Source organism: Calidris pugnax, unplaced genomic scaffold (assembly GCF_001431845.1).
Source record: "Calidris pugnax isolate Ruff unplaced genomic scaffold, ASM143184v1 scaffold103, whole genome shotgun sequence".
Classification (NCBI taxonomy): Eukaryota; Metazoa; Chordata; class Aves; order Charadriiformes; family Scolopacidae; genus Calidris; species Calidris pugnax.
The window spans coordinates 15,788,149-15,814,201 of NW_015090990.1; the positions used below are offsets into that span (position 1 = coordinate 15,788,149).

At 40.3% G+C, this 26,053-nt stretch overlaps 2 protein-coding genes across 5 annotated transcripts; both read right to left on the reverse strand.

Annotated features, from left to right (window-relative positions):
• Positions 1-476: 476 nt before the first annotated feature.
• Positions 477-12,669, reverse strand: LOC106895250 (caspase-8-like). Of its 4 annotated transcripts, none has more exons than XM_014954551.1 (8): positions 10,361-12,669; positions 7,356-7,685; positions 7,021-7,126; positions 5,853-5,979; positions 4,307-4,410; positions 3,551-3,662; positions 2,168-2,657; positions 477-1,427 (listed from the first exon to the last, which is right to left on the reverse strand). In XM_014954551.1, the coding sequence occupies exons 2-8, from the start codon at positions 7,664-7,666 to the stop codon at positions 1,277-1,279; spliced, it is 1,401 nt and encodes a 466-aa protein (XP_014810037.1). In that variant the 5' UTR covers positions 7,667-7,685; positions 10,361-12,669; the 3' UTR covers positions 477-1,276. The 4 variants fall into 4 exon arrangements, with proteins under 4 accessions (XP_014810037.1, XP_014810035.1, XP_014810036.1 ...); XM_014954549.1 differs by having other exon boundaries at positions 5,853-5,991; XM_014954550.1 differs by having other exon boundaries at positions 5,853-5,991; positions 7,356-10,244.
• A 186-nt stretch (positions 12,670-12,855) lies between these two features.
• LOC106895249 (caspase-10-like) lies at positions 12,856-25,957 on the reverse strand. The gene is made up of 10 exons (XM_014954548.1): positions 25,630-25,957; positions 21,823-22,162; positions 21,580-21,679; positions 20,871-21,006; positions 20,006-20,094; positions 18,674-18,710; positions 17,382-17,470; positions 15,786-15,897; positions 14,517-15,021; positions 12,856-14,011 (listed from the first exon to the last, which is right to left on the reverse strand). The coding sequence occupies exons 2-10, from the start codon at positions 22,134-22,136 to the stop codon at positions 13,840-13,842; spliced, it is 1,554 nt and encodes a 517-aa protein (XP_014810034.1). The 5' UTR covers positions 22,137-22,162; positions 25,630-25,957; the 3' UTR covers positions 12,856-13,839.
• Positions 25,958-26,053: the final 96 nt, after the last annotated feature.

Consider the following 26,053-nt stretch of genomic DNA (forward strand, 5'->3'; position numbering starts at 1 on the left):
AACTGTCAACACACCGTGTGGAATTGGAAAAAAAAGTTTCACTTCAAGAACACAAGCAGGATTGAATAAAGAACCCCATCTTTGTGGCTAGACGTAGATTTCCAAAAAATACAAACTAACAAAAGACGTTACAAAGTGTTGTCTCAGATCCATCCTTTATCTTGTTATAAATTCAAAAAGAATGTAGCTGTCAGAATTCCATACAGCTCCCACACACCACCTACACCCTGCTGAGGATGCAAGGTAAGAACAGCCTCAATGGCAACAGCTGCCATTATCACGAAAGTCCTGAACTTAAACTCATTCTCTCCTACCATCTCTCCAGCTGCTAATGAAGGGATATCAATACACTTCCCATCAGAATGGCTGCCACTCAAGGAGAGCAAAGCAAGTCCTTCTGCTGATGTAAAAGTGTTCATCGTGCTGACCGTCCCTCAGTCAGCTCTTCCAAAAGAGAAACACACCACAAAGAAAGGTGATGTGTAAACCAAGAGTATTTATTACAACAGAAACAAGAGTCCACAAGAGCTAGAGCCAGCTGCCAGGAAGATAAGGAATCTCAGAGTCGCAGATTTAATGGAACGGGACCTGCCTTCCAGCAGTCAACAGCCATTCAAAACAGACTGTCCCATAAGAGCTCTGAGAAAAAACACAACAAGAACCCTTCCTATTAAAAAACCTAAACAGAGGCACTGTTTAGTCCAGTCAATTGATAACACAAAGAGAAACAAATATTTGGAGGAAAATAACAAACTCCTATCACCATCATTATCTTTTTTTGGTCCTTCTGGACAGGGATGGTATTTTCCATGAAAAATTATACAGCTTCCAGAGACAGCCAATGATTCACTTCTGGGTAAATCAGATACAACCTTACACATGCCCCCTGGGAAAGGATCTAGCATTCTGAATCCATCTGTTCTTTTCTTCAGATTTCAGGGACTTATAACAACTCAGACAGAAATGGGATTTCTATTGGCATTTCCAGTAACTCTTAAAAATCACACTACTTGGAAGTGCTTCCTCACTTGACACACAACTGAACAGATTCTATAGGGCAGAAAGCCAGACCTGTACTCCTCCATGGCCCTACCAGACCGTTACAGTTCCAGGTGCCAGTAGACTGATTAAATATGGTAATTAGAAAATTTAGGTCCCATGGCCCCTTGAAGGACTGGGGTTAACTACAGAGATCCAGATAATTCCTCTTGCAAATTCTCTTCCCTGTGGAAGTCCGTTACTGATGTGACTCCTAACTATGTGTATTCTTATTTTTCTACTTTCCAGTTGACTGAGATTGTGGAATTTGGAAGATCAATTGCTTCCGTAGGGTTGATCTTATCTCTGGCATCTGCTTCCATCCATTTAATAGTCTTGCTGCCACTTCCTTGTTCACTTCTGTCAGGATGGTTATGAGATCCTTGCGGCTTGAACAAAAATGAAGAAAAGTTACATTGAAGTACATGGAACTTGCAGCTAGTCCAAGAAGTTGATCTATGTTTGCTCCAATAAAGTGGTATCTCAGGGAAGGCTATTATCTTCCCCTCACCCTGTCTGTCACTGAAATTGCACACTCCATTGTGTAACCACTGAATTCAGTGCTTTGGGGGGAATAAAAACAACTTCCATGTAGCAATGCTTTACCAGCAAACACAGTCTTAGGTTATAGGCAGAAGAACGCAGTAAGATGAAACCTATGCATTCTCCAAGCCCTTTTCTGGAAACCATGAGAAAGTGATGCTTGAAGAGAAATTCTATTTTCTAAACCAAGTTTATGATGGGGATGGAACAATTTTAAAAATATGACTAAAGAACACTGATTTTATTGTCTGTGTAATCACTCAACAAATTTGCCTCTCATCAGGTGTCACTGGAACATTTATCAGTCAAAAAATGTTAAAAAGCACGCACGCACTTGTTTATATGTAATGTTCCAGCATTATAACCTTGGTTGTGTCACAGGCCAAGTAGGGGAAGTCACTTGTACTTCGGTTCATCTGTAGAAGAATAACAATGCCCAATTCCAGAATAATTACTGTTCTGCACTGTCCCACAGGTGGAAAGCATTATAAAGCACAAACACAAAACACAGATGTTTCAGCACAGCATGCTTAAGCATGTACATCTGCAATACTCCAAATGTATGTAGATTAAAAATAGTACTTACAGTGGACAAAGCAACTCCATCTTCTTACAGAGGCACTGAATGTAAATACTGCCAGTCTCCGGAGAGCGGTAGCACTCATAGTCTTCCATCGTAGCCATGCCAACGAGAATATCAGCCTGATCAGGAATGGTGGTCAGAGGGATAGCATCCGTCTCAAGATGCCCAGAAAAGTCGTCTTTTACTGTGACAGCTGGATGACCTACAGAGCCTTGGCAAGCCTGGATGAAAAACAGCTTGGGTTTGTCAGCGAGAGAGCGACAATTAGATGCACTGAAGCAGGAGAGTAAATCTTTAATATTTACAAGCTCATGATCAGTGCCTTTTATTTTGGCTTTTTCACCATGGGAAAAAATGAAGCAAACAAAACAATCCATGTTACTATGATCTTTTTTGCTGTATTCTTTAAGTTCTGCATACATTTGCTTTGCTTCTAGATTCCTGTGGACAACTGTCTTAAACTGAAGCCACTCAAAGACTCTCTTCACAGCCTCTGGGAAAAAAAGGCAGAAGGCGCTTGTTAAACATAAACAGCGACAAGGAAGATGCTGGAACATCAGTGTCTGTGTAGCAGAACAGATATTAGCATAGGTGTTCAGATCCCAACAATAAACTCACCTGACTGATTCTTAGCCTGAAAAATCTAATTAGAAAAAACAAAATGCCTAATTCTCGTTTTTTTCAAGTACAACTGGATTAAGCATCACACCGTCTAAAACAAAACCAGGTTTCCAATTATCTGACTAATAGGTACAAATTAGCAAAGCTTACTGTTTTAAAGCAAGCTGTAACTGCACATTGCATAGTAATCTCAGATGCTTAAGAACAACATTTAACAAGTTAAAGAAGAAGTACCTCTTTAAAATGACAAATTCTACCACTCGTAAATTAAGTAGGTCCCTCATTCTGTGACAGTGATCAACGCAGCAAGAAGGAAGGCGGTGTTTATCTTTTAAGATAAACTTTTATTTATCTTAAAACCAACTCTTGCAGGAAGACAGCCTTTAAGGAAATTTAAAAAGCAGCAGCATTCACTTGAGCATTAAAGAGAATTTAAGGACTGAAAAATATTACTCCATGATAGCCAAGAATTAAAAACAATTAAAAGGTGAAAAGATGGGATAGTAACCTTCACTATTTGGTACGTATGACCAACTAAGACCATGCTTTTCATCTAGACCAGAAAGTAGTTCCTTCTTTAAGCCATCAGCTAAAGTGTTGGAAGTGGTATATTTCCAATTTCTACACTGACTGTCACTGCAGTTACTCTTGAGGCAAAGGAGCTAAGTGGACATGATTCTTCTTCACAAGAAAGATTATATAGTTCTTTCAGATAAATATCAGAGAAAAACAACAAACCAGTAACTGGATTTAAAAAGCACTTACTTTCATCTTCCAATGTTCCTTCTCTGACGTCATATGGATTTTTAAAAATGTGGTTGTTAAGAATCACACAGTAACCATGGGGGTTATTTTTCATCTTATATGATTCCACGGGCTGTAGAAATGAAGAAAGTGGATAGGCGGCTGTGACAAGCATCCAGAAGAGAAATATGCTATACATGGATTGTTGTTCCTTCATGTCCAAGTGCAAAAGAAATCATGAGGGTCAAGACACAAAAAAAGGAAAAGCCTAAGAACACAAGCTAGTTACAGGGGAGAGGAATCTGGTTTGTCTCCCTGAATCCTTCCTCCTCTGTCTCTGTGGTTAGGGTATGATTTTGGCATGGGACAAAGTGCATATCCAGAAACACAAATTTGCATGTCCAGACAAAAAGTTCATGCACTTTATCATTCCCACTGAGAGTTCTTGTGGGTTTCTGGTGAAATAACAGATTCCCCTCTGTCCAAGAATATTCTGGTCAGGGCTTAATGTCTCAGTCTCCATTATCATTAAGATTGATTTCTTTCACACAACAGCTACTACTTCATTTCTTGCCTAAAAGGTTGCTGACAGCCAGGTCCTCACAAAGGAATAAGGCTTGGTCTTGTTTTGAAAATAAAAATTATTCCAAGGCTTATATATGAAGACAGAACTCCTCCCTTTCAGCTCTTCCACATGCTTAGTCTTAAGAATTTATGTCCCACCTCTCCCTCCGAGTTGGATAACTACTTTAAAGGTAATCTTGAGGTATTTCTCACCAGGTGTGGTGTCTCTCCCTCTGCTCCTTGTCCTGCTGGATGCACAGACACAGACTGTGCACAGATACTGGAGGTTTTCCTTAGATTTTCCTTAGAATCATTTTCTAAGATGGAGAAGATTAAACAGAACATTTTAGGACTGAAAAGATAAATCTTCCACTGTACATATTTCAACACTCAAAAAAACAGTAAAAGGCGTGAGGTGGAGGATGGTTTCCACATCACTGAGAAACCATCATTTTGTAGAGCTGGGCCAAGCAGGGTTCCAGTTTCACAGACTGGTGGTTATTAAAGCTGTACTCTATTTTTTTCTCTGTTCTTTTACTGGCGGCAAGATCCAGATAATAAAAGGCTGAATGTGTCATCACCCCAGGCAAGCCATTCACTAGCATCTCCTCCACTCTGGGATACATAAGTGAAAGAGAAGATGTATTTTTGTACAGTGGTACACTACAGCTAGTTTATTCACTTCTGAGGTCATTGTGTCTTCTCCAGAGAACTTTACTGTTTCAGTGGACACATCAAGGATGCAGAATACAAGCATAATAGAAGCAATGAAACACTTCTTTGAATACAACTGCCTGAAATCATCAAACCCATAACTCTATGCAAGGAAATAAATCACAGTACCCCTTTTACAAGTTACAAAGATGTGTTTAAATGGCAATTGTCAGGGCAACAAGATCTGTAAGACATGCTCGTTTCCTACTTATTAAGGTGGACAAAATAATAACACTAGTACTAAAAAGCCATTCCCTTGACACAGGCCATGCTTACACTAGCCACCTTGGCAATTTTCTTCTGCTCTTTTAGAGAGACAAGCACAGGTCAGTAGCACTAAGACATGCTGGGGAAACTAACTGGTACCTCTGCAGAGAACTGCATGGGCTGTACAGATGTGCCTAAGGAAACACATGTCCTGAGTCATCCAAAAGGAGGTTCTGGGGAAAAATCTAATAGGTCTCAGTTGTTGGTGGTTAATGCATCCTGTTTCCCAAAGAGTAAGGCCCAGCTGTGTTGTCACAAGTCACCATCTCAGTTGCAACATCCCAGATATACTGAAGTCCTTGAAAGTTCACATCTGGTACAGAAAGCTAATGGTTACACTTTAGCCAAGTACCTGGTCTCCAGGTTCTTTTCCTTTGATTAAGAGCAAAGAGCCTGGCCAACAGGAAATAAAGCTGACAAGTTTCCCCAAGGCAACTGTAACTTTCAGTCCCTTTCAGTGACTAAAAAACTATCCTGGTCCAAAAACCAGCACTGTACTGTTTCCTGAAGAGAAAAATTGCATTTTAAGCAAAGTGGAGGGAAAAGCAGACCATTTACAAGGCATAGAATGTATTTCAAGGAGATACAAGTAGGTATGATGGGATAATGAAATAGCAAAAAACTTCAGAAACCACAGACACCAAGAGCTGCTCTGCCCATCCTAGGATAGTGCAAGGTCTGTCTCTTACCTCTGGATTCCGGAGCTGCCAAGGATGGAGCCACAAAAAGCACAACCTCCCCCCAGCTCTACTCTTAAACAGCAGATTAAATAATTTACCTTTTTTGTTTTCTTCATAGGTATCAATTTTTTTCTTTACGTCAGCTCTAAATCCCTTTAAAATATCTTTCAGCACTGACAGGTCATCTTCTTTAATTATCTCATTTCTTTCCATTTCCAGTAAGACCTGCAACATAGACTGGTAAAACAAAAACACATAACCCAAACTCATACAGTGACCTTCAATAACTGCTGTATCAGGCACCTCTGAATAGAGCAGAAGACACATCCTCATAGACATTCCCATAGACAGACCAGCTAAAGACCAATTTATTTTTTCTCCAAACCTCATTGAAACAAAGGCCAGGTTGCAACGCAACTGAAGAAACAGATCACTAAGGTGAAGACAGGATTATTAGAAGTTGCTTATGGCTAGGTTATCCTGCTGTGTTGCAAAGCACTGATGTGGATAATATCATGCCATCCTGTTCTGCCTCTGTTCAGATGAAGAGCAGTTAAGTCATTTACTGTGCTATTCTACATTTTCTATTACAGAAAAGGCATTCAGGGCTAATTTTGTTTTTTAAAGCTCAATAGTCCACCAAGTTGGAGGTAAATCTGCTAATTCTCCTATAAGAGAATCTCCAATACAAATAGGATTTTAAAGGAAGTTTCTTAATAATATCAAGTGTTCGTTTAATACCAACACTGTTCATTATTTGCAAGTATTAAACTAGCTCATCAAACCTCTTCATACTTTTATTGGGAAGTTAACAAAATGCTGCTACCCCAAAACACAATAAAGAAGAAAACGTACCCAATGACACATAAAAATTTGTGGTTGAACTCACACTGGGATTCAATTTTCTGTTTCCAAAACATTGTTTCTCCTCCAGCAAACATCACTCTTCCTAGGTATAGCATATGTACAAATGTCTTATAAATGCCAAGCAAAGAAGAAAGATACAGCATGATGGATTTGCAAGAAGGAAAGATTAAGGAGACAGATAGTGGAAGCAAAATAGGAACAGGAGAAGAAAAAAGGGCAAAAATACAATAAGATAAAAAAGGGTCCCTTCTTTCACACAGCAGCTATCAGCTACCATCACAATTGTTTCAACAACAGGTTTTAGTGAGAGCAGATTGTTTTCTCTTTCCTCCCTTCTTACAAGAACTAGCAGACTCTGAACTAGCCTTGCAAAAAACTTATCGAGGTCACTTTGCATACAGCATCATCCTGGAGCTTGTTCTTTGGCATTCGATCTTTAAGCAGGAACTTCACTTTTTTGACATCATCTGGAGCCAAGTCTTCTGCTATTCTGTATAGCAGTTCCCTGGCAATAAAAATAGAGAAAGACTGATTAAGAAAGTTATGAGAAATAAACACCAAAATTACACATTTGAACTGCAAAACATAACACTCACAATGGCAGATAGTCATGCTGGAATAAATGCAATGATGCAGTGATATTCATAAGGCAACAGTGCAGACAGAAAACTAAACAGTCCACAACAGAACTGTTGTACATTTTGTATGCAAAAGTTTACTACTTCTGTGCTTACCTGTAGGCAGACACCTTTGCCCTGCCCGGGATCTGAAGCTCTCTCGCCATCTCCTCTCGGCTGGAGCCCAGATGGGCAGCCAGGAGGTCGATCCGACTGATCCGGTAGAGCAGCTCCTTCAGGAAGGAGAGGTTCCCCACCTCAATCATGCCTTTCTCCTGAAGTGCTTTGAAGAAGGCCTTGGGCTCCTGGATGGCTTCCAGCTTCCCCATGGGGATGTGCTCCAGGCTAAGGAATTTCAGAGCTGCCAGTTCATCTGTGACCAAAGCCTCAGAAATATGAAAAAGGAGTTTCTGGAAGTCTGTACTCATTTCACATCAGAATTTGTATCTAAACACAAACAGAAGTTGATTTCATTTGCCAGTTACAATAGTGCAACGACATGATTATAAAAGGTATTGCATCATGAGGACAGCCCAAAATAAATACATGCAATCAAAAGTACTTCAGCAGAGCCTCCTTCAGTTCTCTCGATTTAATATAGAAAACTCCGTACTACCTGAAATCAACAGAGAAAATCATGGATCTTTCTTGCTTCCTATGGTGTGTCTAGCCAGTGGGAAGCATTGATCTACAGGATGTACAATTCTGGCAGGCTGCTGCTGTTTTGGTTGGGTTTGGAGATATTTTTTTTTGAGGTTTGAACCCATTTAGGAATAACCAGTCTGAAATACAGACTATGTAGTAAATGAGACCTCTAGGTTTTTACACCATAACAAAGATACAGGTTTTACATCATCACAAAGATAAGAGTTCACATGAGTATAACTCTTCTAAGCTACCTGGCTTCTCATTTTTATACACTGCTTCTGACCTGGTCAGCACAGCCAAAGCATCTCTTCCTGTTTTGGATTATCTGCATCAAGTAAAACTAAGTTCCCAGCTCTCAATCAATTTGTAATATTAAAATCAAATACAAATCATGTCAACGCTTTTTAAAAGGCCAGGAGAATTCTTGTCAAACTAGTTCTGTTTCACTGAGCATCAAATACCACCTACTTTCTCCACCGCTTCCTCCATCAGCTTTAGAAATATGAAATTTGGCTTATGGATCCAACTTTTGAGTACAAGAGAAAGTTAGAAAATACTAAGTGCAAGTCTTCCAACTATCTCACCCTGACACTTAAAAGACCTGCCTCCAGCGCCTCTCTGGTGGGAAAAAATAAATAGAAACTTCCTACTCCTACACTGCTGGAATATTAGGCAATCTGTTTTAATCTTACTGCTACTGCAAATCTTTCAACACCAGGGCTAATAACTCCAGGGTAGCCCATCTGACTAACTGAATTAGTACTACTGTAAATATTCAAAAGAAAAAACCAAAACTCATTAGCAGACAATTGCACTCCCCTGTCTTCCAAAGACCACTCTATAGCAAAGCAGGTTTCTGTGACATGCCCTTGGTCAGCATTCTGTTAGTTAGCAAAAGTGAACATCCAACTGAATCTTAAACCTTCTTAAACCTCTATCCAAAAAAAATGATAAAACAGCAAAACATGCCTTTTGATGCAGCATATACAATTCATGCTCTACACCCAAACACTGTTTTCTTTACATCTATTAAAACTGAACTTTTAAACAGACATTTAGCTCATATCACCACAAAACCACCAGTATCCGAATGAATCATATGTGCTTAACCTCATTATTCAACAAGCTCAGATTTGACTGTATATTTTTATACAAGAATATGTAAGAAAAGAGAAGAATATTTTCTTGGTAGCTAGTTATGAAGTTATCTTCTCTCTCACATAAATTATGCCTTTTCTTTAAGATACGAGGTATGTGCTTATAAAAGTATGTCTTTCTGATTTTTATTTCTCAAAGGCTGTAAGTTTCAAACCCACAAAATTATTCCAACTTCAACAGATGTGCCACCAAACACTACATTTAAGCCTGTCTGTAAATACAGGAAGCACACTAAAACAATGTTTAACTGTTTCTTTTTCTCCCACTTTACTAAATTAAAGACACAATTGATACAAGCAGCAAACTATTTATAATAATATTTTCTAATAAATCCATAAATAATAATAACAATAATTTTACACCACCAGGCTCAGGGACTGATGGGACAACTCTGAAAAAAGTGAGACAGCCATAGTTTCTAAAGTTCTAGGAAAAGAACTTTTGTACTATGGTCCGTACTGTCACATGACTTACAAGAAGTATGTTAGAACAAAGCAGTAAGCTGTGGTCATAACGCAGCAGTTCCCTACCCCACCTATCATGGTTCCAATTTCAGAACACTAATTATTACAGTGCTTGTGAGAAAAACTGGTGAACAAGCCAGAAAACTAATCAGGTTTTGCTTCTGTTTTAAGGGGACACACTAAGCAGCATGGCCAGGACTTCCGAGCATACAGCATAGCTCAGTTTATTTGTTTCCATACAATGAAGGAAGGGTGAATCAATTATAACTTCCCATTTAAAAATATTTCAGTGCCACTGTCCTGCTGCGTCACCAGACCATCCATGACTTCACGTTCTTTCTCTGAAGTCCTTCTCCAACTCACCAGATCTTCCACAACTTACCTGTTTTCTCCGAAGTCCCTCCCCAACTCACCCTAGTACTTTTAACATGCATTTCCATTGAAGATTATTTCCAAAATTAAAAAAGTCAACTATCAGCACCTAATTCAGTAGCAGTACTAAGTGAATACTGGGAACAAAACAGCTAAACATTCATCTGAGATTATTTATGTAATATACTTCTCCATTTGCAAGAAAACTTAAACATTAATTAACTTTCAGTATTTTCATCCTCTTTGAAGTATGGAACTCTGCCTCTAATGGTAAGGTTTCCAGTATGATCTGCTGGTCACCGTATCTTCCTTGCTGATCACATATTTCCTGCTGCAATCAGTACAGCCACCACACTCTCTGAAGCTTGTGAAGTTATGAAGAGAGACAGGAGAGCTGAAGTTAGTTAAAATTTTACAGTGCAAACAATCATTCATTGATTTCAACCTATCTAACTTTATAAACTCAAAATTATAACATACCCCTTGATAGAATGAGACATACGAATTCCTTTCAAAAGGCCCGCCAGAAAAAGTTCAGAAAATCTGACTTGTTTCACTGGAGCTAGTTGTCCTTATATCCAAAGGCTGGGAGAGCAGAGAGGGACAGGACAAGCGCCATCTGATCTTCAGGTCCAAAATGGTTCTGTCTCCGTGATACCCCACGCCTCAACGCCTCTCTCCCTGCATCAGTTCCTCTGTCTTAACTGAATCACGACTCCAGTCACATTTTGAAAGAGGAAGCGCTCTGAAAAATATTCGCAGACAACACCAAGTCCAGGTTGGCTCTTTCCAGAGAGAGGCGTCTCCCATCATGCAGCAGTCTCAAGGTCCAGCCCTCCTGGCACTGTTCTTCCTCTTTGTCTTTACTGTTTCACTTCTTATTTCTTCCTCTCTCGCCCTTCCCCAAAATGTTCCTGTCCTTTTGTTAACTTACAGTCTCTTCCAATTTCCCTCAACTCCCCTGCATCCTGGTTTTGTTCCTCTGGCTTCCTCTGGAACTGCCTGAGTACCCAATCTATTCCTTGTACAGCAGCCTGCCAAAATCTCACCTCTTCCAGAAAGGCTGGTAGGCTGGTCTTGGGGAAGTGAAAATGCTGAGGCTACTGACTACACAGGAACTGTAGTGACTGTGGCCTCTACTGGCAAAACAGGATACACAGCTCCTGCACAAAACCTGACAACTGGGAGGCATGGGATACCAGTGACTTGTTGTTACAAATCCCACTTTAAGATCATGACTTCCCAAGACTTCCTCTTTTTACATTGGTTCCACTTATATCTCTCTAAACAAGGTGTTCTGGTTCTGGTGGGGATAGGGTTAATTTTCACAAGGACCTGGGACAGGACACGGGCTCAGGCTTAGAGCACAGGAATCTCCCCTGGATTTTCCGCATTCTCACCTGGGAGCAGGCTGGGCTTTCCGGGATCTGGTCGGTGAGAGGCTGTACATTAAGCATGTTTGTATATTCCTTTATCAGTACTATTGCTGGTGTTCTCCTCTTTCCTTTCCTGTTCTGTTAAGCTGCCTTTATCTCAACCCACAAGTTTTGCCTTTTTCTTCCAATTCTCCCCTGGCCCCACTGCGGGGCAGGGGGCAGCGAGCAAACTGCGCATGGTTTTTTGCTGCCAGCTGGGGCTAAACCACAACACAAAGGTTGCACAGGTCACAACCCTTCTTTAATTCTGTAGGTGGAAAGCATGCAAATGTGCATATGATGCCATATGCCATCATTAAGCCTCAACAGAAACCGACCACATTTTGTTTGTTTGTTTGTTTGTTTCAGGCTGACTTCTGGCACAGCTCTATTACTAGACTTAGGCTGAAGGTGTACAGTGTGAACAGCAAGGAGCTATGAATACTTAAGTTGTATAAAAACCAACCACTCTGCCTCGTGACTTTCAAACTGTTATTTTACAATATACCGCAGGAAATCACACAAGAAACATACCGCAGATCATGCAGAAATGTCCAACAACCTTGCTGAATGGCAGCTGCAGCTAAAGTGCTAAGCCTACCCTGCCTTTGGGTAGTGCTGACAGAGTACCACTGCACGCACCCTAGAGTGTGCAGACACAGAAACACAACCCTCAACATGCACAAGCAGAATAGTCACACTGAACAGCACAAATCATGGTAGAGGAAACCATGTTTCAACAAACCTTATGAGCGAGGGAAAATTTACCAATCCTTTGTACTTCACAAATGTGGACCTCTCTCCCCAAGGAACTCAAGGCAGAAGTCAGCTAAGACTCTTCTGACTGCCTTTACCTACCTATGATTTAACTGGAGATTACCCAGGCAGAAGTCTCTACAGAGAAAGCAAGATAACATGATGTTCTCTGTCTACCAAACCTAAATGAAAACAAGATCCCACAAAACAAGGTCAAAATTGTTGTCAGTGTTTACTCCGTACTGATAAAAACTCAATTATTAGCTAAACATAGAAAACAAGAGTGCACCAGGTCTGAACACTAATTGTGAACCAGAAACTTCATGATTCTATTACAATATGTTATATATTCTACTCACAAACAAAACATTTTCTATGTGTGGCACAAACGTGACTTCAAGTGTGGCAGCCATACTAACTCAGGAGACTCAAAACGCGATGGGTCACACAATTATCAATTCATCATGATAAAAAGTGACCATTATATTTGACCAGTTTTGGCAAACTGGCTGCATTTCAATGCTCTACATAACAGAAAACTCCCTCCTAGAAATCCTGGACAGTGCAAGATAAAAATTGCATCCAAGAGCACTAGACAGTACTCTTTCAAATCTTCACCCTAACTTATGGCTAGTAATCATATATAACAATCAGTGTTTTGCTGAAATCAATTAAGTTTCACTTCAGCTTAAACCCCAAGGCTGTTAAAACCCCACTGATTCATGCAGTTCAACAAAGTGCAGGGGCCAGTCAGAAACAAGGGTAAGACTTACCCCAGTACATAATTTTTATCTCACCAAGCTCTTAAAAAGAAGTACAAATTTAATGCAGTAACAAACAGGAAGGAGACAGACGTACATAGTAAATGCTCACAACAAAACGATATGACATTATTTCAGGTAAGTCACAAAATGCTGTTAGAAGCTTAATCAACAAGCAGCTTTGCTTCTCATACAGCTGTATTTTAGATCTTAAAAACAAGAAACAAAAATCAGAAAATGTAATGCTTAACAAAGTTAATCCGATAAACCTATACAGGTACATGGCTGAATGCCGTATTTCATACCATGCAGATCTTCTATGCTAAATTTTCTTCACAGAAGTAATGGGGAAATGACAGTTCACAATCCTTCACAGAGGGAATACTGTGAATACACAGCATTTTGGCTTTACTCAGTTTGAGAAAGATCTCATTGTACATGAGCTTCATGCTAGCCATTAGACAGTGACAGTGTGCACTGTGCAACAAATTACTGATTTCAATAATTAACTGGTTCTCCATTAAGTTAAATGTAATTTAAATTACAGATGGAAAAAATCCTTTTCCACTTCGTACTTAAGCGTTCCCTTCATTCCCAGCTTTGTCTTTCTCTGTGAACATAGATCGTGGATTTAGAGGCAGTATTTAAAACTGTTAGCCTGAAAAGTAAAACCCAATGAGCCTAAATCAGACCATTAACAATCCTGGTTTAGATACAGAAGGCTACATGCAACCCTTATGCTGTCAGAAAAACTTTTGTATCTGCAGTCTGTGCAGGTACAAAAATGTTTAACATGACAGAAGCCTGCTTCTCCCAGCTCTGATAACTCTGAATATATAGGTGATGTAAATAGCTGGCACGTGGATTGCTTTAATTGTGTCTCCTTCAGTTTCACAATTTGTTTGGCAATAAATTTATGAGGCCTTGCCTGGAAGCTAATAGTTCCTCAGGATTCTGGGTAATTGCCTTAAAACAGGTAGTACGGTGAATTGCATTTAAATGAGATGTGCTGATAAAAGGATGCATTTTAAAATCCTCGGTGTTGCTGTGAAGGAGGAGGCTTTTGAGGTATTGGGAATATAAATTTTCTTCTTAAGGTATATGCTGGTTGGGGCATCTGCTTCTTTGTCCCCAAGCGGTCAACACGTCTGCCCACATCTTCATTAACTTCCGTAAGAATCGACAAAATATCTTCACCCCTACAGCCAGAAGAAGAGCAAAAATAAAAAAAACCCAAACTTATATGAGCCGATGGCACTCCATTTAACACCTCCCAGATCATCTAGAAGATACAGTATAAACATTTATAATGCAAAAAACACATTCTTTTCTCCAAATTTGTTCTCACTCGAGTCACAAAAGACCTTTTCTTACTCTGTCTTGCTTGATTCAACCAGTAAAGGAAAATAATGGAATAAAATATTTTTACTTAAATGGACTCAAGAAACAGATGGCTCTGCCTTAAAGAACATAGATGGGAAGTTTTGAAGTTTTTTTACAATGAACTTCACTTTTTCCAGATTATGGTATTAGCAGTGTGAATGTAAATTTATCAACAGTGAGCAAACTAATAATCAGTTTAACTAATTTTGTTCACCTCAGAACACGGGTTAGTGTTCCTATGTGAATCTGCCTTTGGAGAAGTCAAAAAAACCCAGGAAGTTCCTCCCATTTTTTCATGGAAGAGCTAAGCAAAGTATTTACCTTGGTACCAACAACTGTAGCTTGCTGCACAGGGCCTGGATATACCAAGTACCCTGTTCAATGTGCCGGAAGGAGGCATATCCATCAATTGTGGCCATGCCTAGGAGGAAATCGGCCTCTTCAGGAATACTTTCAGAAGGAGAAATGCTCCGTTGTGTGAAAGACAAGTCAGGATTTCGTGCATCAGCTTCAACATAGACAGGACGCTGTATCTCTTTACCCTGACATGCTTGGATAAAGAAGAGTTTGGGTTTTTCAGCCAGTAGTGGACATTGACTGGCAGTGAAGTGGGACATGATCGTGCGAATTGATACAAGTTCCTCATCTTTCCCATAGATCGCTCCTGACTCTCCATGAGATAGAATACAACATATAAAACAGTCACTGTCTTTATGGTCTTGCCAACGCTGCCAAGTTTGCATGAGTTCTTTAATCTGCCAGGATGTCTGATCTGTGTAAACCTCGACAACCAGACCAAGCCATGTGAATACGCGTTCCAGTTCCTCTGTAATTAAGAGAAAGATAAAAAGAAAAACTGAGGCAGTAGAAAACCACTTTATGAAGTTACTATGCAAGCTAATCTGAACTAGGAAAGACCTTACATCCTGACACTTCCTCAGATTCATCCTTATACTAGGATCAACTAAAGGTTAACTGGAATAGAAAAAGATGGCATCAGCTCAAACACAGAATTCCTAGATTTTTCTGGACAAGTTTCAGAAAATACGATGACATTTTACTGTATAATGACACACTAAGTGAGCTCACAAATGACTCCTGAAAATATGAGGAATCCCCCCCGAGTTTCAGATTAGATCTTTTGAAACTTACCTCACATCATTATTTTCCAGTTGCGGTTTTGACTATTAGAGTTTCATAAACAAGAGAAAAATAGAAAGAACAGAATAAAATAAGAAATATGCACAGAGTTGAGCGATGACAGAAATTTGCATTAAATTATGTAGAATGATGATTTAGTTTAGTTTTAGTTCTTTATTACAGGTATAGATAAAGGCCAAGTAAGAGATTCCTAAAATGATTGAAGAATGATCCAACTGCCTCAGAAACAAAATGGTTACTCATCCTTTAACCCTTCTTCTCCAAGGATACGCAAATGACATAATTTAACACATTATCAAATGTTATTACTCTTTAAGAATATTAACTAACTAAAACATAGACAATAAAATACAGAGCAATACTAGACAATCAACTCACATGGGGAAACACAGAGACTAATCCTCCAAAAGTCTCACTTCAGTAACTTACCAGCATCTCTGCAAGAACCTTTCCTCTCCTGAAGGGACCCATCAAACTTAACATTATTAATAACAAGACAAAATCCTCTGCGAAGGCCATCCATTTTGTAGCTTGTGATCTTCTGTAGAAAGGAGAGGAAAAAAATCTTACAGCCTCAATGATTTTATTCAGCTTACTCATATTTTCTTAACATGTCTCAAAATATGCATCCAAAAATTAAAGGCACCTAAGACAGTGGGTTACTTTAGAAAAGCTGGAACTTAGTGGCACCCCCTTGTGTGAAAAGACTGGATGAAGCCTCAAGCACACTGTCACCAAATACCAAACTGTAGAGGAAAGGCTTAGCAGCTGGGTTGTATGCAAAAGAGAGGATTCAGCGGCCGAACTCTGCAATCTGAACTGATGATGGGGACAAAAGTCTCAAACTATTTCCAATGTCATGACAGTATTTTAACTTCAGATGGCAGGGGGTTCACAGTGAAACTATAGGATGTTAGACATCTGAGTCATTCTTTTCAAGAGTAGTGATGAATACCTAGAGCAGGTGGTTCATATTTATTCACTGGAAAGGGATTCAAGCAAAACAGAGATCTAAGAAGTACATAAATCTTCCACACTACCAGTTTTACTAGGACTTAAAAGTTATCTACCACTCTTAAGAAAAACGTTTTAAAAACTGAAAAGTCACCAAAACTTCAAGTACCTTCTCTTCAAGTCCAGTCTGGGGTTGAAATCAAAAACTCCCACCACTCTAGTTCCTTTCTGCTCTCTAGAGAGAGCAAGAAACTTGCTTTTGTGCATTTTAGTAGAACAAAACGAAGGCAGCACTCTAAGCTCCCTCCACAGCAGCAAGAAGTACTTTGGCTACATGAGTCTGAACATCAGGTGATGAAAAGATACATTATAGCACAGAATATCAAGAAATTAAATAGCTATAAACAAATGCAGTAACTTGCTCCCTCAATATCCATGCTCATCAGAAGTAAAAAGCCAGATGGAGAATTCAGTGGTCACACTAGGTTAAAGAGTGCTTGTAAGGCTTCTAAGAAGAGATCTCACAAAAGGGATCTTTTCTCCTGGACCAAGACCTCTGCTTATTGATGAATATTGTTACAGGCCTGCAATAGCTTACTAAAAACTCTTGCCTTCTTTTATCCTTCTCATGAGGTCTTTGCATGCTACCCCTTATTGCTTTTAATTTCAAGATGCCCTGAAGCTTTTTCTAAGCCAGATCCATAAAGAGAGAACTGTGAAGCTATATTGTGTCCATGTCTCGCACACTTTACTGCCATCTCCAAAATGCACAACTTGAGAAAATGCCAAACATTTTGCCTATATAAGGAAGATAAGCAGATGCACTGATGTGTGGATAACATCAAAGGTGCTATGCCTGTTTTGCCTCCAACACATCTTTCAATAGTAGTAAATTTCTGGCATCCCAGATTAAAATATTCTCTGAAACATTCCAGTTATCAGACAACTCAAAAAACTTTATGAGGCACACAGACATCTCACATGTCGTTGCATGATAAATGTCATTACAGGGAGGAAGACCTGCTACACCCAGGTAGTCAAAAAGAAGAATTGAAAAAGATTGTCTCAAACCTTGGATTCATTTTCCACATTGCTGAATTCTCCAGGCAGCTCCAGGTTCATTTCAGAGAAACCTTGTGTAAGATTAGCTGCTTTGTTGTCTAGGAAAAAAACCAGCATAGATATTTATGAAGAGAAATCCAACATTGGTGGACATAGCAAAAAGGAGTTTAGCTACAATATAGCCCTTTTTTGTATCTGAAATACTGTTTTACTGAAAGGAATAATTCCTCTGTATGAGATAGCATTGTCATGTTCAAAGGTTATATTACAAACATGTCTCCAGCTACTTTTGTTATATATATATATATATATACACATTTGTGACAAAAGCAAGGTTTCTACTTGTATTGGTATTGTGGAACAAAGATATCAATGGTACAAGGACAGATTCTACCCGGGACATTCAAATGAATTTTTTATTTGGAAATCAGCTCAGAAAGAAACTGTTCTGTAAGATCTGCAGTGTTACTACTGAACCTCCCATTACAGACCTTTTTGTTTTGTTCCGGAATCACTGATAATAACTCTCACACCAACTTTCAGAGCAAGGCTGCATTGACAGAGCTTGAAAGTGGAAAAGAGTTGACAAATACTGTACTGCTATACTTTGCAACTGGTCAATTTGATGTGGAGTCACAAGGATGGATGCAAACTACCCACTGTTATTTGTACAGAGTCTTTTCAGAGATCTGATCCACAATGTAACTTTATTTATTCCTGATTTACTTCTCCTTCTGAATTCCCTAAAATGCTTGTCTCCTTTTGTACAAATCACATGCTATTTAATGCATTCAAAACATTAATCTCTACCATGCAACACTCCCAGACTCTTCAACCTATAGATCATTATGATCTATACAGCAAAAGAAGTCAGAGAGAAAATCCTACACACAAAAAATTAATATCTCAATTTTATAAACAGTCATAACATTCCATTCTTTTGTCCTCCCAGGGATATATAAAGAGAAAACTTGTTTTCCTTTTTCAAGCAAGAAATCGTCTTTTTGCTTCTAATCAGACTGGCCCTTATTTCAATACCCAGAAAGCACTTTAGTTAGTTTCTACTAAATGACTGACAAAGTATACACAGGATTTGCCTATTTTCTCTCACCTCTTTTACTTAAGAATAGAAATCCTTCTAATCCATTTGTGCAGAAAGCAAAAGACCCTTCCAAGAAGATAGCAAGGTAAGTGTGTTGCTTGAAATGCAACAAATGCTTGAAATTTTCCAGAGGAAATAAAGGAATGCACTATTAAACATAAAGGTAATAAAAACCTAACATATTTTCAGAAATTCTTACCATTGATATTAGAACCGACAGATTTGATCGAGGTCTCCTATTTTTTGAGAGGGAGGGATACCATGTTAAAAATCATTATTATGTGTAGTAAGTTTTCATAGTGATTTTAGCAAAATAGACTTAATACAAAGCTCATTAAGTAGTGAGCAGGAAAAATACTAAATTGCTAAGAGCAGTAGAGCATTTAATAATTAAATTACAAAAGACATCCCCACTTACAGCAAATCTCACAGAGCTGGAAAAAACTGTATTTTCTCTTAAGGATAAATGGAAACAGCAAAGAGTTTTCTTTCACTTCCAAATGATCCTCTCACTATAGGGTAGGCAGTCACTACAAACAAAATAAAGGTCCCAACACAGTCCCATAACAGTTCTCTTGGATAGTCAATTATTTGAGTTATAAATCATTATAGTTAGTTATTCTAGTCCTGCCTAAGTAACATCTTCTAGTACTTACTAGTGTCAATGGTTTATTATACAGCATGGAAAAAGTGTAAAACCTCTCATCCTTTTAAAGAAAAACCAAACATGATCATCAGGATTATGGAAACAGTCTCTTGGTCTAATTTTATGCAATTATTTTAAATCTGTATTTTCTTAATAAGACTACATTAATTTTCTTACTCTGCCAAGTGCCATGCAGGAAGGCTTCCCCAAACCCTCTACACATGTAGAGCAAGTATAGCTCAAGGCAGCAGTGATGTAAGCCCTTCTGATACTAAATAGCTCATTTGTCTCAGCTCTTGTCTACTACGACTTAACTTTTGGGAGTATCCCTAGAGAGATCACTGGTTTTCCTCACTCAGAACTGGGTTAGAACTCCCTCCCTTCCTCTTTTCTTCCTCAAAAAAAGAGACCAGTTATAGCCCTGATAAGTTTCCCAATCTGATTCATCATGAAGCTACAAGAGGGTTTTAACTGATCAGGGACCGGTACATTGAGAAAATGGGACCACTTTCATTAGCAGCAGCAGTTTGACCATCAAAGTACAGTGTCAGCCGAAACTTTAAAAATCAGCGTTGACTGACCCATTCTCCAAAAAGCACCTGTCTAGCTTTTTCTCTAGCTTATCTCTCTTCCTAACACTAATTTCATTAATTTTTTCCCCAGTTCTACATGACCAATAGTAGTATTTTTTACTTCCACTGTTCGACACTATCTGCAGCTGTATTTCTTATATGCTGAACAATATGCTTGTTCCCTTCATAGATCAAGCAAGAAGACGTCGCAAAAAAAATCTCACAGCCAGTACGGTTTCAAAATAAAGGCAAGAAAATAAAACAACCCCCTAAACCACTAAAACCCAAGTTCGCAATATGTGCTCCAATGTACCTGTGGGGAGGTGAATACTGTCACGTGTGCAGTGTGAAACAGTGAAGATTCCTTAATTGGCAGAGTGCTCTCCTGCTGCGGCAGAGACACTAAAGCAGAAAGAGAAAAAATGAGAGACAAAACGCATTTTAGTTAAACCAGTATGAATCTGCACATTAGGCAAATGCGGACCTATACTTAATGAAAGATACATTAAAATAGAAAGCAACTTTGAAATACTCAGAAAGCACAGGGGAAGGGAACTCATGAAATGCTGAGTGCCCTTGCATCTACTGGGGACACACAGCTTTCGTACTTCCCAGTGCTTAAATAAATTAAAACAGAGCTTTTTTCCCAGTACGCTCATAGTCACCCCGCAAGATGTTAAATGAAGCAGTATTACAAACTGCAGTATAACCTCTGATAACATGAATCACACATTTAATAATAAAGCCTACCATCTATCAGGCACAAACATGCACACAGTTTGCCTCACCAGCTTATTAGCCAGCAGCTGCCTTGTTGTAGTGTACATTCATAAATCATAAAGTGCCTTTTACAGGACAATCATCATCATCTCAATACTATTCATGGAGAAATAGAGAAGTGTGCCACAACTATAAATATATGTTCAGTTTCCCAGGCTAACCTGTATGTGGTGAACTGCTCCATGGCCACAGATATTCCAGCACATCCCTACTGGAATTCAGCTACGAAGTAATGCAAACTATGGGCCATTATGCCAAATTTGTGTGTGAAGATGAGCGATCCCACTCTAGCTCCTATTCTAGCAATGTACACAGAGTACCTTGAGGTTCAGTTCCCCAGACCCTTCTAGTATTTCCTGCATATTAGCAAACCTACTTCCTGACTCTGAATTTCTCACCTTTTGCCCTTTTGTAGCAGTTTACTGTTTCCAGGAGATCAGGTGAAACATTCATACAGATGTCCTCCAGCATCTGTACATTGTTTTCAGTTAAAAGGCCCTGTTTTTCCAATAAAATCAGCAATTCCAGAGCAGACTGACAGCCAAAAGGAGAGAGAAAAAATTAGTTATTGTTCCTTGGAACTCAAAACCTACCTCAGCCCTGTCTGCCTCAACCAATCACATTATTATCTGCTTTGCTTCCTACCAACCAACAAAGTCCAAACAGTCAATTTTACATCACTGTTGGAGGTGGAAATGTTGCTCCATGGAAAGCTACTAGTTGCATAATTATTTAGTATGGCCTTGTTTAAACAGATTCACCCAAACCATATTAATGACTCTTGGCTTTATTGCTGTGAAATGGTAGCAATGACATATGGACACAAATCTCCTTTGTACGGGGCTCGAGCAGGGTGAAGATTTGATTTGCCATCCTTTTATGATCTATTGCAAGACTGTGAACTGTCAATGATTCACCTTGGCACAAAGCACCAAGTTCCACACTTAACTGTCAAGAGTTTCCTCCTCGGTAACACTACAAATACTGGCCAGCCTAGTAGCAGATTACACTCTATTCTGCCACTTTTCTCTTCACACTTTTCCTCCTATTCCCTCCCCTCCTTCTTCCCTTCCCACCATATATATGTTTGGCTCTCTCCTCACATACAAGACTTAACCGTCGCCTTGGAAGACAGTTTTGCAGGAGGAATATGATATCCTTCAACATGTCATCGGTAATGTTCTCTGACAATTCGTACAGCATCTGCCTGTAACAGAGACCCAGTGAGATAAAACTAGAATACAAGACAGTGTGGAAACTAAAAGCAATCTGAGAATTTAAAAATGGAAAGGGAAACGGTATGGCATAGATGGCAGTAATGGAGAGAACATAATCCCGCTGCAGCCTTACCTGTACGGAGACACTCTTCCCTTTTCGTGCAGACATTCTTGCACTCTCTCCTTGGTATAACCAAGCTTCTTGAGCAAGGAGTGACATTTCATTCTGTATAAGAGTTCAGCTAGTAGGAAAGTATCTTCCTCATTCAGATAGTCTTCAGCCATAAGAAGCTGAAAGATGTCCACTGCTGACTTCACATTCTCTAGTTTCTTGAAGGGGAGCAAGTCAGTACAGAGAAATTTTAGAGCTGCTACATCTTCAGCCACCAGATTTTCATCAATGAGCAGAAGCTGCTGACGGAACTTCAGGCTGGCATCATCCTCCATGTTGCTGGAACCAACAGTCTCTCGGTCTGAAAGTAGAAAGCAAACACTAGTAACACTTGAATCTTCAGTAAAGGATCCTTGTAATAATATTTCATCCAACGGCTCTTTGGAAGCCCTGCATTCTCTACAGAAGAGGAGTTTCCTTTTAAATAAATTTGAAACTTCCTTCCTTCTATGAACACAAGACTACAACAAAGATCTGATTTCACAGAAGCTCTGAACAACCCAGACTAAACTTGAAGTTAGCCCTGCTCTTAGCAGAAAACTGTGATTCTGTGAACTGGGCTAGATGACCTCAAGAGGTCCCTAAATTCTTCTGTTTCTTCCAAACATTTTCCATGTTCAGATCTTTGCTTCTCTCCATTGTTTGTAGGTGGGAAGAGTCCCTGCAGTAACTTATTACAACTCTCAGTGGAGTGAGGACAGTGGTTCACAGATGTTCCTCGATCTGCAGTCTGAGGGCCCATTCTCCTGTAGCAGGCAGTTGTTCCTCTGTTACAAGCCTTACACCCCAGCTGAGCTGTGGAATCCATCCACTCCCTGTCACGTGTTGCTATCAGACTGTGTTTTACATTTGGCACAGAAGAACCCTAAAGCCTCCCTTTTAAGTATCTGTCAACTAAAACATAACAGTGCTCTGTCTAATTAGGCTCTGCACAAGCAACTCAATCTTACTGAAGTTTAATAGACTAATCACCCTTGCACTACACCAACTTCTTCCATGTAACTTTGGCAGTTAATTTCTGCCTGTGGAAGACTATATAGGTAAAAAGATGCTTCTGTGCCTTCTACCCAAATGGGCAGGTAGGTCTTTAATCTTTTGTTTAGAGCAATTGGAAGCAGCAAATCTTTCTACATGAGGGAGCATAAGAAAAAATCAGAGAAGCAGAGTAGGGACAAAATCTCTGAACCCAAAGCCTTTGAAGACTCTGGGAAGACAGCTCAGCAGATAAACCACAGAAGGTATCATACCACATGGGGGCACAGAGAATAGACTTACATTTTTGTTTTCAGAAGCAGATAGAAAATATAATCCCCAAGTCCATATGCCCAATGTCCTGGTTTGAGGTAAAACAGAACCAAGTTTACGTTCAGTAATTTTACTTTTCAGTTAAGTCTCTTCTAGCTAACCGCACTCTCTGAAATTAAGGGCATATTTTTTCAGACAGTATCCACTTCTAGTGGAGATAAGGGCTGATGTTTGTAGTTAATGCCAAGGAACGGTATGTAGAGAGGCTCCTTGCTTATACTCCTTGCTATAACAATCAAGGTCAGCTAACTTTGTTATATGCCCAGTTGGAAGGTTAGAAGCAAACCAGTGTAGACGGGGTTGCACCTGCAGGGAGGAGGGGACAGGTGACCCAAAACTGACCAACAGGGTATTCTATTTCATCAACATTAAGCTCAGTATAAAAGCTGAGGGATCAAAGGAGTCAGCTCTTCCTTCAATGGCCGGTGTCCAAGGAGGACTTTGTTCATCTGCCTTTGATCCTCATCAGTTCATTCCTGAATCCAGATCCGGAATTCAGTTCCTGCCTGTCACGCACCAGTCTGGGACTTTCCCAGTGCCTGCTAGTGACATGATTGTCATCCTGGGAGCTCAATATTGGTTTTGTATATATCATATATATTTCATTATTTTCTTATTATCTTTTCATTATTTTATTAGTAGCATTTCATTAAAGTAGCCTAGTTTCTTTTAAACTCCTAAGTCTCTTTCTCTCTCATCCTTTTCTCCCTGAAAGGAGAGGTTGGGGAGCACATCTGTTGTTCATTTCAGTAGGCCCAAACCACAACACCCAGTTAGGAAATGAGGTCTGACAGAACCCAGGAACCCCGAGTTGTGTCCTGTCCCTAAGTCACAAGACTAAGCCTGTGCAAAAAAAAAAAAAAAAAAAAGGTCAGATTGTTTTTTCCTGTTTTCAAACTTCCTCTCCCATAGCTCAGTAATTGTCCTTCCAATTCCCTCTCTCCTCATATGAAATCCCATGTGCCGTGACACCCTCTTCACTTAAGCTATTATCAAAAAGGTTCAGATCTCAGTTATCTACACACAGAAATTGTATCACTTCACAGTAAATTAGACTTTAAATTCATTTAGCTAAAAGTTACTTTAAAATCCTAAAAAAAGCCGTGAAAAAAAAAAAAAAAAAAAAAGGTCAGATTGCTTTTTCCTGTATTCAAACTTCCTCTCCCATAGCTCAGTAATTGTCCTTCCAATTCCCTCTCTCCTCATATGAAATCCCATGTGCCGTGACACCCTCTTCACTTAAGCTATTATCAAAAAGGTTCAGATCTCAGTTATCTACACACAGAAATTGTATCACTTCACAGTAAATTAGACTTTAAATTCATTTAGCTAAAAGTTACTTTAAAATCCTATCTAGATGCTGCAATCAGCTAAATTTAGCAGAATAATTTAGGTTAAACTGATTCCTGCCTAAACTAACAAGCCTATATAATCCAGGTTCAAATTGAATTATGACAATTCAGAATTTAGAGCTAATGATTTCAATTAAATGAGTTAAAAAATCATCACTTTAAGAGAATGGAGCAAGTTGTGTGTACACCAGGTGAAGTCATCTCATCAGCAAATCAAACTGAAGATCCAGCACACGTTCTTTCATCTACTTTTAAAATAGTTTTCAAGTCTGTGTTACTGTGATTCCTGAAAAGCTTTTTTCACTCAAAAAATTTCCTTCTTGAGTTTGGGAATGCCCTCAAGACCTCCCCGCGTGCTGCATTCACTAGCTGCCTAACCTCACCTTCCCGCCTCCGGGCCAAGGGCCGGCTGGGATGGCCCTCTCTCCCGGCACTAAATAAAAGGAATTACTGGCTCCCCACCAACTCATCCGCTGCTCAGCGCACCGCTTCAGTGTTTTTAGAACCCCTTGCCACTTCGTGCATTTTACAGGCCATTTATAAAATACCATAGTAAAAAGCAGAGTCCTAAAACAAAGAAGAAAAATGAGCAAACAATCCCTATTCCAGTAAAACAAGACGATGCTGAACACCCAGCCCCAATACACACGGGGCCCAGGACCTACCTGCTCCCCAGGTTTGCCGCGGCTCACCCTAACGTTTACAGCTAGAGACGGCAGGGCATTAGCAGGCAGAACATCGACACACAGAAAGTTGATGGATCAGCGTCTCTAATTTACGTTTTGCTATATATCCTTAGAGAAGGAAAATCACATCAAATAAGCCACGAGGATTATCAAATTACTACTTCTTCCTTTGAAGTTTTATTCATTGTGACACTGCCAGACTAAGAGGCGCAAGAATAACGCGAAAACACGGAGCACGGAACAATGCCGAGGCCCAGCCTACAGCCCCACCAGCAAGGGCAGTCCCCAGCTCCGGCTCCGCCGCCAGCCCGCCGGCAGCCGCACCGCGCCGCACCGCAAGGAAGGACGGAGCGGGGTTTAGGCTCCGGACTCCAGAGCTCAAGCTTTCCTTCGTTCCCTCTCCATTTCAGTCCCCCCTCTCTTACCTCTTCGGCGAATTCCGACCCCGATCCCTCTCTCGGCAGCTACTCTCGGGGCGGCGCTCGGCGCTTCCCGGTTTATTTCCCCGCCAGCCGAGAGCCGGCGGTGCGCGCCCGCCTGCTGAGTCACCACCCCGCTCCTCCCCGCCGGAGCCGGAGGCGCTGCCAGCCCGAGGCCGTGCGGGAAGGAGGCGGCGGCATCCCCGACAGCGGGTGCGGAAAGCGGGATCAAGTCAATCCGGGAGAAGGGGTTTGTGGGCACGTCCGCGGAGCGCCGCACCGCTGCCGGCGGGCGGGTGGGCTCCCACGGCGAGCGGCGGCCGCGGGAACCTGCCGAGAGGCGGGAAACGGCGGCGCCGGACCGCCCTTCCCCTCCGGCCCAGCCCAGCGCTCGGCCTCGGGGCTTGCGAGCGTCCCACCCGCTCCCCCC